General features: G+C 31.9%; 1 protein-coding gene and 1 pseudogene across 1 annotated transcript; both read left to right on the forward strand.

The window, feature by feature from the left end:
* The first annotated feature begins 792 nt into the window (after positions 1-792).
* LOC125851544 (uncharacterized) lies at positions 793-1,410 on the forward strand. The gene has a single exon (XM_049531317.1). The coding sequence runs from the start codon at positions 793-795 to the stop codon at positions 1,408-1,410; it is 618 nt and encodes a 205-aa protein (XP_049387274.1).
* A 9,195-nt stretch (positions 1,411-10,605) lies between these two features.
* Positions 10,606-15,949, forward strand: LOC125851542 (ankyrin repeat-containing protein At5g02620-like; annotated as a pseudogene).
* The last annotated feature ends 4,813 nt before the right edge of the window (positions 15,950-20,762 follow it).

The following is a 20,762-nucleotide window of genomic DNA, read 5'->3' on the forward strand; positions in this document are numbered from 1 at the left end:
CATTTGTTAAGCTATCAAATCAAACCAAGCTTGAGCACAAAATTCGCTTAAAGGCTTCAATTGAAGTGGCGAGACTTCTCTTGAATCAAGGATTGGCATTTCGTGGACATCGTGAAGATGAATCATCGCTAAACAAAGGTAACTTTCTTGAAATTCTTTCATGGTATGCGAAGAGGTGTGATAAAATTGGTGAACTTGTGTTGAAAAAGGCTCCAAAAATTGACTAGATGACTTCTCATAAAATTCAAAAAGATATAGTCACTGCATGTAAGCTTGAAACAATTAAAGCTATTATGGAGGATCTAAACAGTGACTATTTTTCATTGTTAGTTGATGAATCTAATTGTGATATATCACGTAAGGAGCAAATGACAATTGTTTTGCGTTATGTTGATAGAAAGGGGTCTGTGGTGGAACGGTTCATAGGAATTATTCATGTTCATGATACTAGTGTTTTATGTTTGAAAGAAGCTATTGTTAACTATCTTGCGCAACATTCTTTGAGTTTATCTTTTAGACAAGGGCAATGCTATGATGGAGCTAGCAATATTTAAGGGCGTTTAAGTGGCCTTAAAGTTTTGATTCAACAAGAAAGTAAATCAACTCATGCAATTCATTGTTTTGCTCACCAACTTCAGTTAACTCTTGTTGGGATATCTAAAAAATGCCTTCAAGTTGGAGAACTTGTATTGCTGGTTTCTAATGTCTTAAATGTAGTGGGAGGTTCTTTTAAACATATGGATGAACTTCGAGAATCTCAAGCAAAAAAAGTTCAAGTGGCACTTGATATATATGGGTGAGGTTGAAAGTGGTAAGGGATTGAATCAAAAACTTGGTCTTGCTAGAGCTGCCAATACTCGGTGGGGTTCATATTACAAATCTTTTAAGAACTTCATTAGTATGTTTGGCTCTATTACTGATGTTCTTGATACTATTGTTGTTGATTTTGAATCTGTTGAAGAAAAAGCTAAGGCAACCGAATATCTTAAAGTTTGTCAAACATTTGAGATTGCTTTCATATTGCATTTAATGAGAGATATTTTAGCGATCACAAATGAGCTTAATGAGTCTTTACAAAAGAAAGAACAAGATATTGCAAATGCCATTCTACTTGTTAAAGTGGTGAAGAAACGATTGCAAGATTTAAGGAATGAAGGATGGGATTCATTTGTCGAGAATGTGTCTGCATTTTGTGTCAAGTATGATATTTTGATACCTAATTTTGATGAGTTCTATGTTAATTTTGGAAGATCTCGACGTAAAGTTGCTGAGTATACTATTTCACATCACTATCGTGTGGAAGTATTTTTTAAGATTATTGATTGGCAGCTTCAAGAACTCAATGATCGTTTTAATGAGGTTAGAACAGATTTGCTTATTGGAGTTGCTTGCTTGAATCCAGTTGACTAATTTTCTAGTTTTGACATCAAGAACATATTGAGAATGACTGAATTATATCCTGATGATTTTGGTGAAAATGTAATGGTTACTCTTAGGAATCAGCTAGAGACTTATATAGTTGATGTCCGTGATGTTGATAAATGGTTCTCCAACTTAAAAGGGCTTGGTGATCTTTCTGAAATGTTAGTTAAAGAAGCATTTAAATTATCCTCTTGTGTTTCGCCTTATAAAATTTGCGTTGCTCCTGCCGGTTGCTACTGCTACAGTTGAAAGAGCTTTCTCGGCAATGAAGTTGATCAAGAGTGAATTGCAAAATCGAATGGATGATGATTTTCTGAGTAGTTGTATGGTGCCTTATGTAGAGAAAAGAATATTTAATACTATTTATGATGAGAGTATTATGAATAGGTTTCAAGAAATGAAAACTCATAGAATAGAATTGTAATGATATATTTTAATTAATCAAAATTTGTTTTGTTTGCATTTTTGCTTATTTATTTTTTATATCTTGAACCCACTTCATGAAAATCCTGGGTCCGCCACTGTGCACAGATGCCCCATTGATGAGATACGAGAGATTGACTATAGAGGGTATAAGGAGAGGTAGAGATAGGCTGAAAAAGTTTTTGGAATAGAGGTAATTCGATAACACATGATTCACTCGAAGCTTACTAAGCATATGACCTAGATAGGAAGACATGAAGATCAAACGTTAGAAGAAGGTCAGTAAGTAGTCGAGTGTTGTTTACCATACTTATCATTCTATTTATACTAGACAGTGCAGCACGGGCCCAACACAATCAGTTCATGTTATTCACTTAAATAGAAAAAATTACATGAAAATCATATTTTAAGTCGTTGATAAATAGAGACACATGTGTTGTCTCACTTCATTGTTTTCTACTCAAGAAAGTACAGTAGCGGTCTTCTTCTTCGCGTGGAAGTCTAACCTCAGCAACAAACATGAACGTCACGGACACTGTCAACATAGGAAAGAATTGATCCACTTGCATTAATTACATAGGAGGAGATTATCTTCAAGTAACTGCATGTACATAATAATCCATCCTTGAAGGAAAGTAATCTATTAGTAATAAATCTTTTACATGTAGATGGACTATATATATATTTTAGCCATCAATTCTAACCGGGCTACCACAATTCGTCCAACTGTTGTATCAAGAAAAAAAAAAAAAACAGATTTCGTACCTCATAGACCATCCTTGTGGGACTGACTATGTACTACCTTTAGCATCGTCTTTCACTTTTCCAACATCCCAAATATATAGCACTTGAGAATTAATACCGAATGTAGGTTCGTCAAGAAACAACATCTATAACAGGCTCCTTCGATTGATGGTGGAACTTTTTCAGATGTGTGGATGGAAAATTAAGAAATTAAAGAGATTTTTGTTGATTTAGTCATATCTTTTTTAACCAATAAATAGACGAACATTAGCACGGGGAAAAGTAAACTTAAACTAACCTTGCCTTTCAGCTCAGCATAATAGACGGCTCCAAAGCCACTTTCTTCAATCTTATTTGAAACGTTGTTGCCATTAATCGACTCAACAAGTTTTTTCGGATAAAAACTCCACGGATTTGTCCACATGTATACCCAAAAGGCGCTATTGAAGCATATATCATCATCAAAGTCAGTACCTTAGGCCTTAGGGAGAAAAAAGTTAGGTAATAAACTTGTAGACTGAGCAATCATCGATTTGTTGATTACAGATACCTTCGGATGACATTGAATAAGAACAGAGCAATATGGATCATGACCAATACAATAATCCCTTTGACAATGATTTTATTACTCCCAATATGCTTGTAATATTTTAATTAATCTGAGAAACCATTGGACACATATGAGAGGAAGCAAGTCTTGCATCAACCATGAACTTAAAGTTTAATAGTGAATGAGAATAATTGGCTATTCTAAAGAGCAGGGATGAAAGAAACTCATGTTTGCAATTTTCTTTTTTCACCCTGAAGTAAATGCAAATTTCTGTACATGAGAAATCAATAAATTGAAAAAAGTTATGATAACAGTGGAAATAAAAGTTATGAAAGAGAGCATCGGAAGGTGGAAGGGCTAAAATTGAGCCACAGATGGCCAAAAATTATGAGGTCTTATAGTACAAGTTGAAATGCTTTTGGTACCACTTTTTAAAGCTGTGTTAGTCCAACACAAGTCCCACTTCTATATATGGGTAATAATAAGGGAAAATTTGTATATAATAGCAAACTATTAATTCAAATTAAATGCTATAAATATAGTTTGATTTAATTGTACCCCATAGCAAACTGTTGCTATTTCACCTCTCTCCTGGTGAATCTCGCTCACCACTCTCGTTCTCTCCCTCGCCTCTCTCATTTTTTATACAAATGCAAGTGTATAAAGTGCGTTTGTGTTTGTATAAAGCGAGAGAAAATTGTATATATACATATATTTTCGTTCCCCTCTCTCCCCTCTTGCAGATCTCGCTCGCCACTCTCCCAGATCTCGCTCTCTCACTCACCACTCTCCCAGATCTCGCTCTCTCACTCGCCACTCTCCCAGATCTCGCTCTCTCACTCGCCTCTCTCACTTTATACAAAAACGCAAATGTATAAAATGCGTGAAAATTGTATATATACATATATTTTCGTTCCCCTCTCCCAGATCTCGCTCGCAACTCTCTCAAATCTCTCTCTCTCACTAGCCTCTCTCACTTTATACAAAAAACGCAAATTGTATAAAATGCGTTTGTGTTTGTATAAAGCGAGAGAAATTGTATATATACATATATTTTCGTTCCCCTCTCTCCCCTCTCCCAGATCTCACTTTGTCACTCGCCTCTCTCACTTTATACAAAAACGCAAATGTATAAAATGCGTGAAAATTGTATATATACATATATTTTCGTTCCCCTCTCTCCCCTCTCCCAGATCTCGCTCGCCACTCTCCCAGATCTCGCTCTCTCACTCGCCTCTCTCACTTTATACAAAAACGCAAATGTATAAAATGCGTGAAAATTGTATATATACATATATTTTCGTTCCCCTCTCTCCCCTCTCCCAGATCTCGCTCGCCACTCTCCCAGATCTCGCTCTCTCACTCGCCTCTCTCACTTTATACAAAAACGCAAATGTATAAAATGCGTGAAAATTATATATATACATATATTTTCGTTCCCCTCTCTCCCCTCTCCCAGATCTCGCTCACTCACTCGCCTCTCTCACTTTATACAATTGATCTTTTTGTATATGTATACCAAAGCAAATTATACAACTGCTTTCAATTGTATATGTATAGCAAATTATACATATATATGTTTGCTATGGAGCGCAATTATGCAAACTTTGCTATAGCATACAAATATGAATTTTGTGTTTGCTATATATGAAAGTTGCTCTAATAATAATAATCAATCTATATATAATAGGAGAAGTAAAAAATACCATGTGTTAGCACCATAATATTTTTACAATTAAACTTAATTTTTTGTAATTATATTAAATAATAAAATACAATTCAAAAAATAAAACAGAAATTTAAAGCAGTTTTCGAAATAAAGCAATTTAAAAAAAAACTATACACAAAGTAGAAATATGTTTTTTTTTCTGAAACAAATTATATATTTGTTTTACAGAAACTGAATGTTCATAGGTTACAACTTCAAGAGTTCTAATTTCTCTCTATTACTTCACAATTTAAAACGCCATTTTCCAAAACAAAAACAACATTATTTCATATGCAATCAAGTTTACTAATCATCTAAGTAACATTCAGTATTTGAAGTTCTTCTTGATTTGTTTATTTTTTTCAATTTATTTATGTGTTATAGTGTATGTTGTTTGTATGTCAATGTCGACTAAAAGGTTTATCAGCCTAATAATTATAGTTATAGATATCTATTGGTGTATTTCATGATTCAACTTCTATTTGATAGATTTGTTGAAGAATCATCATGGCCTGTGAAGAAATGCTCTCAATGACGCGTTAAGTATAGATTGGTATAAGTGAAAAAGAGAAAAACAATTATATTTCGAGTTCTTCTTGATTTGTTTATTTTTTCAATTTATTCATGCTTTATAGTGTATGTTGTTTGTATGTCAATGTCAATCAAAAGATTTATCAGCCTAATAATTATAGATATCTCTTGGTGGATTTCATGATTCGTCTTCTATTTGATAGATATATTGAAGAATCTCCATGGCCTGTGCAGAAATGCTCTCAATGATGCGTGAATTAAGTATAGATTGGTATAAGTGACAAGGAGAAAAACAATTTTATTACAGAAACAAAAATGGTAGTGTTTTTGTGGAATTGCTCACTAGCTTTCCCTTTATTTGTGGAAGGTAGAAGAGCAAAACCAAAGAGGCTCAAATGGGAGCACCATTGAAAAGTCATTTTTCCTTTTTTCTCTTTATTTGGGAGTTCAATGAATTTCCAAAATATTTTTACTAATTTAAGCATTCATGCTCAATTAGGTTCATGTTTGAAATGCATTTTTTTTTAACTGCCTTCACCGGCTAATTGACGTGAAAATTTTGTGATAGCTATCTTCTTAGTTTTAACAAATGCTTAACTTTAGTCTAACATAAGAGAAAAAATTCCTATGCCATATTATTTTAATAGGAGATGATTATGGCATCATGAAATGTAGCATATGATGAATTATGGGTGAACCAGCAATACGTAATATTTATATTGATGAAGATTTAGCATTTGGTAATTTGTCTCTCTCTTAACTTGGATGGAAAAGATGTGCATTATAAGTCGTTCTGCTTCATATTGTTGGCTATCCTTTTTGATAGATACACAAGAGTTTGAATTCAAGTTGACATAAAATTCACGTTGTGATAGCACTTATACATTATTAACTTTTTATAACCTTTTGATTTTCACTTTCTTTTATAATTTGAATACTTTTTTTTTACAAAGATCATTGTGTAAATTACAATTTAAATTAAATAGTTAGTTTTATAACTCTCCATTGCATTTCTACTTAGTACAAACTCTAAAAATTGATTAACAAAAAAGTGATAAAATAAACAAATTAGAAATGTGTGGTGGAGGAAATGGTGTAGTCTTAATTTGAATTCATTTTTCAAAGATCATATTTTAAAGTAAAAAAACAAATATTATTAAAAATAAACGCCCTTTATCTTGAATACTCATTTATTAATCACCTAAACTTTTCATGATTATATTTTTTATGAACTTTCCAGTACACTCACTTTTGCACAATTTCAACAAAAAAAAAGTCTTTTGCACAATCTCTAAGACTTTACCATTATATATTTTGTGTTTTTTAAGAAAAATAAACTTAAACCACAAATTTAAAAATTAAATGTTATCTATCCCCACTGCACATTAATAAAATTAAATCACAAATTTGAAAATTAAACATCATCTATCTCTACTGCACATTAAAAAATAATTTAAAAAATCAAAAACTTCTACTACACATTAACTCTTCATGTTAAAGTACTAAAAATATGCACCCTTAAATTAATGCACGTTTAGAAGTCTTTTTTTTTAATTATTATTTAAAGTTATCAAATTTGTATATTTCCTATTAAAATAAATATAAATCAATATATCCATAAAGCAGAAGCATCAGAAAAATAATATTATTTAAGATCACTTTTCTTAAATTTTCTCTACAAACTCCTACCTTAACTGAAACTTAGGCAACTCACACTTAAAATAAAGTAACTTAAACATGGTCTAAGAAATTCAAAAAATGTTATTAAAATAAAGTAATTTAAACATGGTCTAAGAAATTCAAAAAATGCTAAAGATAGTGTAGAGAATTCTCAAGTGATCATAAAAGCATATATATATAGCTATCAAAATTTAATTAATCTATTATATCATGTTAAGGTGCTAAATGCTAACATTCTCCTATATAAAATTTACAGTATTATTTTATAAATGTTATCTCCTGTATTAAAGTTAGCAAAACAGAAATAGAAAATAGATGAAACAGACAGAAATAATAATTCGAGTCCACAGAACCCACTGTGTTTCCTTAAGAAATTTAATCCCCTCAAGTACCCGAGGTTGCAGATTAATTCCTCCCAAGATAAAACGGATTAACCTATTAGAGAAGTAGCGGTACCTCAAACTTCAATAATTTCAGCGAACGCAAGAACAGTAACGAGGGCACACACAGACTCAGTCGATCAACAATTTGTTTATGTAAGAAAATGTATGCAGAGAGGAACAAATTCCAATGAATGAAAAAGGGAAAAAACCTCTTATTTATAGTCATTTGCAGCAAGGAACGCGTCTGTTCGGATAGTGGTGTCTTTCCAAAACGTTGAGTCTTTTTGGGAAAAGTAACGCCTTTTCGAAAGGAACGGGTCCCTTCAGAATGTTTTTACCATTACATGCGAATATCAAATAAATTCCATTACACGAAATTAATTCTATTAATTAACTATCATTCTGAATTAATAAGAGAAAGGAAATCAATTAATGAGATTGATTAAATAAATTTTGTCCAAAAATATTATCAATCAAATCATTTGCCAAATTCAAATCCAAAGTCGAGCAAGCGACGACGACGACGGTGCGAGGGGGCACCTTCTTCTTAACCCTTTAAGAACTAAAGGAAGTGTTTCATAATATAACGATAACAATTTTCCTTTCTTCTACCAATATGGGAGAAATAACTTTTCATTTGCAATTTGCAATGACTTTTCATTTTCCATCCAAAATTGGTTCCCCCACATTTCCATTCTTTCTCTTCTTACTTCCCATTCACACCTTGCTAAAACCCAACAATAAATAATAAGTTAAACTTTGAAATTGTCAATAAATCAATATTTATGAAAGTATTTATTAATTCACCGCGCAACGCGCGGGTATGCATACTAGTTACTCTAAAACCATCTTATTATATTCTTCAATTTTAGTTTTATTTGTTGTTTTTTTTGCTTCAGTTATGGTATTATTTGTTGATGTTACTTGGTCTCTTCTTAGTTGTTTCCAAGGTGATTTCTTTGATACTATATTTGTTTTACATGTTGATTTTTTATATGTTTTACTTGAGTCGAGGGTCTATTGAAAACATTTTCTCTGCCTTCAAAAGATAGCAATAACACTACATACGCACCATGCTCCTAGACTCCACTTATAAAATCACAATGGGTATGTTACTGCCTTTTTATTTTTGTTTCTTTTAACTTAAAATTATTTTGTTAGATTACTTAATTGTCAACAAACCAACTATCTTTTGTTCAAGGATACAGTTTGTCAAGCGGGTAGTATAGATTGGTAATTGTATTCCAAATCTGATGAACCAGAGCAAAAACAAGAAGAAACTCTTAAAAACTCCTACTTTTTTGGCCCATTGACCCAACAAACATACTTTGTACTTTGTAGTCATGCCCAAGTTGCCACCAAATACTTGGCCCAAATATATATAAATTATAGTTAGATTGTATGATCTAGTGTAAATATTGAGTTCAAAATAAGTACTTTTTTGTATGTTCAAGATTATTTAGTGAATTTGTGTTGAACTTGAAAAATATAGAATGGTAATTATTCGCCAAACTATGGTTGTTTATGAAATTTACTCTTTTTAAATATTAAAGACTCTCAACTTAAACTAGACTAGATGAAAAACATTATTTTGAGAACTTTACTATTCATGTTTTAGAAATCAAACAACGCAAAACTTTTTTTTGGTTGTAATTTTCTTTTTTCCTCAAATAAAACCTACTAAAATGAAAGGTCAAAATGCTAAGAATAGACCCGAAAGATACATTAAATTGGTGTAAACATAGGTTCAATTGAAAATTAGATGATTATAATCACATCGTCCTGTATTAAGAAAGTTTTCTTCATTTGTCAGAAAACCTTTCTTTGCTTCTCTCCTAATATGGATGATATTCATCTTCGTGGCATCAAACAAATACTTGCAATCTCTTCTGATGTCCATCTTTTTACGTGAAAATATTCTCTTTTGACCAATGACAATTTGAATAGGATAAAATGACCATGTTTAGATATTATATATATAAAAAAGATGCATCGCAAAAGAAGACATAAAACTAAAAACAAATTTTTTTGGACGATTATCTTTGTCCTCTTTGATTGCTTTGATTTTTTTACGTCCTATTGTCTCACTCCCTTTCTTAATCATAATAATCCAACGGTTGGGTCCATCCTATCAATTTCATAGCCAATAACAGTATGCCACGTGTGTGAACATGTGATAATTAAACATCAAAATTCCCTAATTGAGTCATAAAGTGTGAGAATGCCATAAGAAATTATTGTCTTATGATATGTTCTCACCACCTAAGGAATCAAAGAATCTTTGTTGGGTTTTAGACTTGTAGAGAAACGAGAAGAAGAAGAAAAAAAGGTATGCTGATAGTTTTCCCATCTTGGGTTTTTACCTAAATACTCATTTTTTTCCATGTGGGGTTTACTTTTTGTGAATGAATATGAGTTAAAGATTCAATTTTTAGTACATGGTGTTGATAAAGATTGTGTTTTTATCTTGGAAGTGAGAAAATGTGTATATTTATCTTTGTTGTGTACTATTTTCTCTCTTTTGATTTGGTTGTGTGAATTTTATTTGGCGAAGTTTAAGAAAATAAATAAGACTTTTGAATCTTGTTTTATTAATGTTGTAGAAGGTATGAAATGCCATTTAATTTCTCTTACTTGAAAAAGGCCGAGGTTTCATCCCTTTGAATTTTCAGTTTGAGTCATTGGTTGGTGACTACTGGACTTAACTTTTGCAATCCCCTTTATTCATTTAGATTGTTGATCTTAATTTTGGATCGTGCTATGCATAATTACTTTTGGTACATCGGAAAGAAAAATAAACTTAGTAAAAAAATTAAAGTTCTTCATAAGCAATATGCTTAAGTTCACTAAAGAAACTTTATGTTCTAAAGTGCATGAGTCCAGAGTATTACAGGGCCTCTTGCCCTCTTCATGATTGTGATTCTCTATAACCAAGTAGTCTCTGGATATGCGCTCTGTACGTGTACATGAACATATTCACGAGTATGTAAGATTTAAAAAATTGCATAAATGCAATATAACAAAGCTTTTGACTTAATTAGATATTTTGTCTATTTGACATAAAGTTTAAGAAATAAGAAAAGACTTTTGTGATGCAGTTGGATCATACATTATGGATGCAGACATGTACAAAGCTGCAATGGAAGGCAAAATATTATATGGCGATTTTTCACTTGTTGATCATCTGAAAAGGGAGGAAGAAAATGGTTACCAAGTCACTCCAAAGGGAAATACAATCCTCCATGTGGCAGCTCTCTTTGGCCAACGAGATTTCGTGGGAGAAGTCCTTAAGATTACCCCGGCATTATTATGCTATAAGAATAAGAAAAATGAAACCGCGCTTCACATTGCAGCTAATGTAGGACAAAGTGAAGTGGTAAGTGAACTACTTAGCTCTGGAGGAGTGGAGACACTCATAAGGATGACGGATGACATTGGAGATACAGCCTTGCACAAGGCCGTTAGAAGTGGACACATTGATATTGTCAGGAAGTTGGTGAAATTATTACTAGATCCTGAACACGACTTCCCAGCCAATAAGGTTGGGGAGACGCCACTTTATTTGGCAGCGGAGTCTGATTTTCATGATGCTTTGATTGAAATCTTGAATGTTTGCAAAGAACCAACTTATGTTGCAGGTCCATCCAATCGAGCGCCTCTACATGCAGCCGTAATTCAAGAACACACGGGTAAGTACCTTCTGGATGATTTCATCATATATAGTATGTAAAATGATTAAATTTGTCCCTCTACTAACAGAAAGAAGCTATATTTGTTTCTAAATATACTCCTACAGGCATAATTTATGATCTTGCTAAACGAAAAAATCAATTATTTATCATCATATATCATATATAATATTTGACTAATATATCCAGAATGCGCGAGATCACTATGGGAATGGAATAAACCTTTATGCGAAGAATATGATAAATGGGGTTGGAATTCACTACACTATGCTGTTAAACAAGGATAGGCAGAAATAGTTTCCGATATGTTGGGATGGAAGGAATCTTTAGCCTACCTTCCGGCAGGCAGTGAAAATGACTGGACAACAACATTTCACATCGCAGCTAGTGAAGGTGATACATTGATGATAGATGAGTTAAAACACTGCCCAGATTGTTGGGATATGCTTAATAGCAATTGCCAAAATGCTCTTCATGTTGCCATATTGAACCATCGCGAAATGTTAGTCAATGCGTTACTTGCATCGAGACTCTGTAATAGCCTTGTTGATGAGGCGGATAATGATGGCAATACTCCACTCCATTTGCTTGCTGCCTCTGGGAACCGTGTGCCTCAACTAATATTAGACAATCCTAGAGCAAAGAAGATGGCATTTAACAAACAAAATCAGACTCCACTTGACATAGCATTGTCTCGTACATGGACAATAAAGAAGGTACATTTTAATAATCCGCAAATTCAATTTCTTTTCTTTTACTTGACACAAAGTTTGTAAATGAGATTTTTGAATCCTCATCTTAACTAAAGATATAATGTATCTAAATTATACCATTTAAATATATATATATATAGTGTATTAGTTAAAGTTAACCATGAAAATTAGATTATATACTTATTAATTATATATAGTAATGAGTATATCTTTTCTATTTTTTAGTTTTAGTATATTAAATAAATATTTTTATTATTTTAAATAATTTTAGTATGTTAAATAATTATTCTACAATTCCATGTGGTTCGTTGAATTATTAATTCGTGAATCTCCTTTGAATTCTAAATTTTCAAGATTCCTCTCTTCGTTTCTTTTTTTCTTGTAATAATAAAATATAATGATTAAATAAGTTGGAGTATGCAAAATATAGAAAAACTTCTAACAATTCAAGGACCTAACTTTTTCCGACAAGAGAAAGTTGCTCGAATGATAAGCATTCATCATTTCCAATGTTAAAGTTGTAAGTTCCAGTTACCAAGGAAACAAAGGTAGGAGCTTCTGTGGGAGGGGTATAAAAATAAAACTTAACTTTTTGCTTTCCCTTTTGGTTGGAAAACAATTATTATAAAAATAAATTATCATCATTTTTAGGGAAAATAATCTGAAAAATACTCTAATTTTGACCGAAATTGATGTTACGATACCAAATTTTATGGAGGACCTTTTACCCCGAACAATTTAATAGTGTATTTTAAAAGTATATATTTGATAAATGGGGTTGGAATTCACTACACTATGCTGTTAAACAAGGATTGAAAGAAATAGTTTCCGATATGTTGGGATGGAAGAAATCTTTAGCCCACCTTCCGGCAGGCAGTGAAAATGATTGGACGACGACATTTCACATTGCAGCTAGTGAAGGTGATGTATTGATGATATATGAGTTATTAAATCACTGCCCAGATTGTTGGGACATGCTTAATAGCAATGGCCAAAATGCACTTCATGTTGCCTTATTGAACGGTCACGAAATGTTTGTCTATGTCTTCCTTGGGTCTGGAATTTGTGATAGCCTTGTTGATGAGGCAGATAATGAGGGCAATACTCCACTCCATTTGCTTGCTGCCTATGGGAACTATGTGCCTCAAATGATATTAGACCATCTTAGCGCAAAGAAGATGACATTTAACAAACAAAATCAGACTCCACTTGATATAGCATTGTCTCGTACATGGACAATAAAGAAGGTACTCCCTCTTGTCCATGACGGACTGGATCGGTTTTCCCCATTTCTTTGAACTGGCTCAGTCCGTTGGTTTCCTTTTTTTTTTTTGTTAATCAACAATGTAAATAAGATTAGCAAAAATTACAGAATTAGAGGGGGACGTGGCAAAAATAGAGCATACAGAGGAGTTAATGCTCCTAAGAGATCTTGTCTAAGACTAAGAGTTCTGGCACATTGAAGTGCTATAGAAGTAATCAGTAGCTTTAGCCTAAACATACTGGCATCTACAAAAGTAAGAGAATCATGGGGGCTCGTAGTTCCAAGAAGAGTGTTTTTTTGCTTGTTTTTGAGAGGACGAGAGCTGGATCTTATCAATTCAAAGGGGGGCCAATAGCCTCCTTAGGAAGGTCTTCTTTTACATGTAGGAAAATTTTATCGGGTGGTGGCATGCTTCACAAGAGCATCTACAACGCCAGTACTTTCTCTATAATAATGACCAATAGTAATGGTGACATCTTCTGTTGCATTTTGTGTCGCATATCATTGATTATATTCTGCAATCATGAAAGGGTGGTTTCCTTTGGTTGGTTTTTGCACTGTTTTAGTAGTGATATTTATTGAGTAAGGGTAAAGGCAAATCTGTTCATCAGCATGCTTTGTCATGTTTCCTTTATTTCTGTTATTGAACTGCTTTGATCTGTTTTTCATTGAGCCAAGCGTCTATCGGAAACAACTTCTCTACCTCCGGGGTAGGGATCAATAGGTCTGCATATACACCTACCTCCGGAGTAGGGATACACAGTAACAATGAATTATATCTTGTGTTTTCTAAAATGACAACTATTTTGGACTATATAATTTTAGCAAGGACGAAAATAAAATGAACTAGAGGGAGTAGTTATTAATTCATCTTTTTCTCAAGTAGCATTATATTATCTTTCACCAGCTGATCAACTTTGTTACTACATGTCACAGCTTAGGAGAAATTGGTAGGCGATTTGTGCAGCATAAATGGACGATTGGGACAACGTGACTTCAAGGTAAAATGGAAAACAGAAACGATTGGTAACATACGACAGATTAGGAAGGAGGATGATCAGGACAAAGCTAAGAGAGACAAAATAGAAATAGAAAAAATTATGAAGGCAGCTCAAATACAAGTAGTTGTAGCTACTCTCCTAATGACAGTCACTTTCGCAACTGGTTTCACATTGCCAGGAGGTTTCTACAACGATGACAGTCCTAATAAAGGGATGGATATTCTATTAAGAAAAACAGTGTTTCGTGCATTTGTTATTTCAGATGTCCTGGCATTTTCATTCTCAGCTGGTGTTATATTCATCTACTTCTTCATGGCAGATAGCGATGTAGACGACGATGAAGATTTTAAAACGGACTGGTTCAAAGTTTTGAGGAGTTATTATTATATAGAAGGTATTTTGCAACTTTTGGCAATTGGTGCAGTTGTAGTTGCATTTGTAACTAGTATGTATGCTACTCTAGCAAATTCACTTGCTCTTGCTGTTAGTGTTTGTGTCATTGGTTGTGTCTCTTTTCTTATGTACTTTTGGTTTATCATTTGGGTAAGTATTCCAAATTTGTGATGAACCAGAGCAAACCAAGAAGAAACTCTTAATAGCTCTTGCTTTTTAGGCCTATTGAGCCAACAAACATACTTTGTAGTCATGCCCAAGTTGCCACCAAATACTTGGCCCAAATATGTATTAAATTATGGTTAGATTATATGATCTAGTATAAATATTGATAAGTACTTCTTTCTATGTTCAAGTTTATTTGGTGAATTTGTATTGAGCTTTGAAAAATCTAGAATGGTAATTGTTTTACTCGAAAAAATAAAAGAAAAATGACTTGTTTCGAAAAGTGACGAAAAATCAACTAAACTTATGAATTGAAGAGAAATCGATTTCTAAAATAGAGCCGCCACTTAATTTTTTAAAGAAATTAAGAAAACTTGTGATTTTTCAAAAGACTTGAACAGATAAAATCAATTGAAATAAAAAAAGGGTTCGAGTTTAATGTACATTTCGAGAAGGTATTAGGCCCTCGGAATGTCCACTAACTTGTGGTTGACCAACGATTTGACTAAAATGACTTTTCAACTAACTTTTAAAATTTAACTAATTTAAAGGAAGATAGTTGTTACTTTTAAGGGAAAGATGGCATAATTATTATCAAGACAAAATAAATTATATGTAACTTAATATATAAATAAGTAAATAATAGATATTTCAAAAAATAAGAAAGGCTATCTTGGAAAACTTAATTAAATTAAATCATAAAAAACAAAACAAGTAAGGTTAGTCAACACAATGATAAATAAATACAAGAGAGAAGGAAATATCAAATTTGGGCCCTTTGCCCAAATTCAAATTATTAGGCTTGGCCCAAACCTGTCCTAAACTCTAAGAGTGAGCCTGCTGATGGGTTTCAGCCCATTTTCGCCCCTTTTTACACTTGCATTTTGTGTATACTTTCAGAGTATACCGCTGTATATGGGCTGTATTTTGGGTCCGTATTTCTGCATTGTTCCTGTATATCAGCTTTTTGACCTGTACCCCTGTATTTCGCATTTTTTGCCATGTATTTCTGTGTTTTTTGCCATGTGTATGAGCGTATACAATGGTGTATCATAGTGTATATTGGCATGTATATCATTCCGTTTTTTATTTCTGAGACCCGTAATTTCGATTTTCCAGCCTTGTATATTGCCTTCCATTCGAAATTCGAATGTTTGCTTTCCGATTCTGAACTTGATAATGAAAAGAGTGATGCGAGAATGGCTTTGGGCCTAAATGGCCCAATTAATGATGCAAGAAAAGGATCTAGCCCAAATGGAATCCTCCACAGTTGCTCACAATAAACAAAGTAAAACTAGTCAGCAAAGGGATAATAAATCTTAGATGGTTAAGAAACGATTAGTTCTCACGTGATTTTGCATAGGAAACAATTATGAGAACATAACCAACTTTGCATATATTTTCGAAATAAGAGAAAAGTGTGCCAGTAGGTACAATCCAACAAATACATGCATGTTACGAGAAAGCAAAGAAAAGCTAATTAACTATATACAAATGAATCAAAATAATTAACACATTAGACTAAGATTAATGCAAAATTATACCGAGATGAACATGAATGACCAAACTCATAAGGATTGGAAGTAATCTTGGCAGATACATAAAAAATATAAATCATGAAGGATCACAACTTGCACGAAACAGAATTACTACATGAAAAATCATGCCAAACCAAACCTATACATCAAAGGTGTACTCAGACAAAAGCAACAATCTAACACACGTATATGAGAATATTTTGAACACATGACTATGACTTGAGAAACAACCATACGACATCTTTAAAGCATGCTGGAAACAGACAACATACAACTCCATATTAAATGGCTCCCGAGATTATGCCTTATTTTATTTTGTTTAAATTTAATTTTATTTTTGAAAAGAAAAAAACCAACCCTACAGTAGCAAAATGAAAGAAACTCTAGATGCCAAGAAACCATGAGAAACGCAACATGAGTATTCAACGACATTGTAGCAAGTAAACTCAAGATAAGAGGTAGCAAAATGAGTAATATTAAGACATAATAACACGTGTCAAAATGGCCAACAACAACTATTACACTAACAGGCTGACATGTGTAAATATTGTCGGGGTTACAAAAAAAACTTTATTATATATGTGGTGGCTTCTTATTATTCGTAGACAACATGTATACAGTGACACAAGAGAGGTTGGCTTAAGACACCAACGTGGAACATTGTTCTTCTCAAAAAACTTTTTTAAGACAAAAACACACTGTTCCAATTGATCAATTCATTAGATTCACTTGTCTAAATCTATTTGTAATCGTAAATACTAGTTTACGAGACTTGCTAAGAAAGTAGATTTTAAGTAATTATGATTCATGTTATCAATAGTGGATGAACTCTCATTAACCACAACTTAGGTATTCTTTAGGGATGTAGAGTGCGTTTTACTAATCCTAGCCGTCATTTTCATGTTGAAAAATATAAGCTTTCATTCTACATCCATAATGATATACTTATATACTAAGATTCAGGTTAAGGGGAGGATAAGCTAATGAGATAACCGACTAATTAACACCTCTTATGGGTAGACTCAGCCAAATAGATATTTATAACATCCTTAGTACTCCTTTCGTCTCAATTTATTGATAGATTTTGGATTTCAAAATTTAAAGAAGTCTATTTTTTATCGTAAATTTTTAATATATCTTTTAAATATTTTGAATTGTCAATTGTTATGATTAATAGTATTTTTTACGTTTTTGCGTAGCTTACAAATATACAAACTTCATTTCAAAAAATTGAAGATTTCATGCGCGTATTTCCGGTCAAACTTAAACTATTTGACTCTCGAAAAACAAAATGTGTTGCATAAATTGGACAGGAGGAGTATTAAGTTACTACCGAAAGTAGCACTGGTTGTCAAGTTTATAGTTTCAAGGCACCATTAGTAAAATTGGTTTAATAAAATACACTAATTTTAAGAAATATACGAGATTAACATAAGCCAAGTAATATGAAATAGAGGAATATATAAAAATAAAGAAAGAGGATTACATATAAGGTGAAAGGGATATGTCAGTTTTGAAAAAAGTTTGAGTGGAGACTGGAGACACTTAATTTTTAAAAAGAAAGTTAATTCTGAAAATGATATAACAAAAACTTGGTCCCATTTTCTGAAATTTTGGTACACTGATAATTGGGGTTCTCTTAGCTAGCTGCATAATGCATTTCAAAGTTCCCATATTTTAGGGATGTGCCCCAAAATAGTCCATTATTAGCTCTGGAACCGGATCTTGTTGGGATCCAACTAATCAAATCTTTTCTGCGGAAGTTAACAATTGCAAATTCTGAAGTTTCGAGTTCAAATTTTTGGTAAAAAAAAAATCGAGGTGAAGGAAATAGTAAAATGTATACGTACAGTAGTTGCAGACAAGTTCTGATTAAGAAAATAATTTGAGGAAAATTGACCAAACATTTCATGTTCGACAGACAAGAATAGATTATACAGTATGTTTCTACATTTCTCTAATTATACACATGCAATGTATGTTTTTTTTCCTCCCATCATTTACGTATACCAAGAATATACATAGAATTGTGTGCATGCATGTGAACTAGAGCAGGTGTTCTGACATAAAGGTAACAAATATTGTCGTATCTTATTTTATATGACGTAATTTGATTTGATACGTAATTTATATTTCAAATTACTATCCAAATAAATGTGAAAATCCCATAATTCTACAGTAACCTCGGACTTATCCAAAAGACCAAACTAAAACATTAATTTCATCCAAACTATTATGAATTAAATTAAGTACAACACTAGTGTACAGACTACAGTCTACGCACTTGTCATAGTGGAAAACTAGATGGGAAAGAATTGACCAATTTTTTTGTGGAAGAAATTAAAAGTAATCTTATGATATGTCACAATGATTTAAGATGCGACAGAATTGTTATCCAAACAGCAACAACTATAATATATTTCGCAAAAATAAATTTCATGATTAAACATTTTTTCAGTATAATTTTATAAGTACGTTAGCTATAAATTACGACGATAGTCTGCTCATAACTAATAGAAATTCATCACTAAATAGAATTGGTGATAAATTCTGTTGTTAAACTTCATGAATCGCTAAATCTTACTCCCTCTGTCTCAATTTATATGACTTACTTTTCTTTTTAGTCAGTCCCAAAAAGAATGACACATTTCTATATTAAGTAACAATTTAACTATAAAATATCCATTTTACCCTTAATGAAATGATTTATAGCCACACAAATTTCTATCATTCATTTTAGACCATAAATTTTAAAAGTCTTCCTTCCTTTCTTAAACTTCGTGCCGAGTCAAAGTACCTCATATAAAATGGGACGAAGGGAGTAATATTTTAGTATAAAATTTGAAAACAATAATGAATACGCAGGGTGTGTTTGGTATGAAGGAAAATTCAATTTTCTCATGTTTGGTTGGGTAAAATGTTTTTCAAATCAACTTATTTTCCTCAAATTTAAGGAAAATGACTTCCCTTCAAAAATTAAGGAAATCATTTTCCAAAACTTTCCTCAAACTTCAAATTACATTTTTTTTGTTGAAAAAATAAATTTAAAGCTTATTTTTTAAAAAAAAGATTCAACTTCAATTTTTTTTATTTTTTTACCCCATCCTCACCCCGACACCCCCACTCCCACCAGCCCCCTACCACCCCAAAAAAAAATTAAAGTTTATTTTTAAAAAATATTTCCAAATTCCANAGATATACATCCGTTTAAATCTTTATTCTGATTCATAATGGGTGCTATAAATACTTCTATAAAGATTTTATTATTGGACGGTCACTTTGATGTTACATACAAAATATCGTTACATTATTATATAATTAAGCCGGCAGCCAATTAAATCAAATTGGTTAATTTGGTCTTTAATTAGTACACCTTATTAAAATTTTAAAATTATTTAAAAAGAAAACAGCTCCAATAATAGAGGATAAGTATTTTGTATAGTGATCACCTTTGTGTCGAAAAAGCCACATGCGTTGTTTCTAGTTTAGTAATTAACTTTATGAAGTACGTGCATTTGTTAATTTATATGTAAGAAAAAAATGTATACATATTTTATTGTGCAACTTAATTTTGTGGTTTCCATTTAAATGGTAATAAGCATAAATGAGAGAGTCGAGGAATCAACCTTCAACACCATGTACATTTTGTATAATTTTAATCATTAAGCTTATCTTTCTAAATTAAACTAAGTTAAATTTAATCATTATTAGCCTAGTAATCACATTTGATCTATATGTATTATATTTTTGTCAATGCTTACATTATCAATGACTAGTTTAACACAAAAATATCCCTTAGCTGTTATTAAAACTTTTGTTAATGTTACGTCAAGATAATAATATCTCCGTAGAGTTCAAATCTTAAATCTACTTAGAAATCATTCTTGAAAAAAAAATAAGAAAAGTGCTTTTTATCGTAACCATGTCAATTTCATATAGGAACATTCTAATATTATAATCACTAAACTCAAAGTTACGACAAAAGTATAAAACTAACAAAGAAATTATAAAACAACAATAAACTAGCTGTAAAATGAAGAAACTGGTATTGTAATTTCTCAACAATCTGTATATATAAATTGTAATTTCTCATCCGTCGTCTACTCGCCTTTTTAGCTTGCTATATTAATAAGGTTTGGATCTCAAACAACCTTTATGAAGGTTTTTCAGTTATGTTACTTCTTCTCTGCTCAATAACTAGTTATGTAACTTTAATTCATACAAGTATTGACAACGTACATCGAACTGAGGGTAATTTATAACAGTTATATAGTGTCAATATTACCATGGTATATATATATACTAGATATGGGACCCCGTGCTAGCACGGGGCCCAATATATGTTACTGTTTTTGTTTCAATTTATGTGGTACATATGAAATTTGAAATTAATCAATTTTTTAGTATGTTTTTATATATTTTAAGTTGCTAATTATTTTTATTTAGAGTATGTTTTACGTAAATATATTATAAATCACAATAATTAACAAGTTAATATGAAAAGAAACTTATAAAAAATTCATTGACTTTTGAAATTTCATTTGTATCACATAAATCA

Source organism: Solanum stenotomum, unplaced genomic scaffold, assembly GCF_019186545.1.
Source record: "Solanum stenotomum isolate F172 unplaced genomic scaffold, ASM1918654v1 scaffold2687, whole genome shotgun sequence".
NCBI classification, from domain to species: domain Eukaryota; kingdom Viridiplantae; phylum Streptophyta; class Magnoliopsida; order Solanales; family Solanaceae; genus Solanum; species Solanum stenotomum.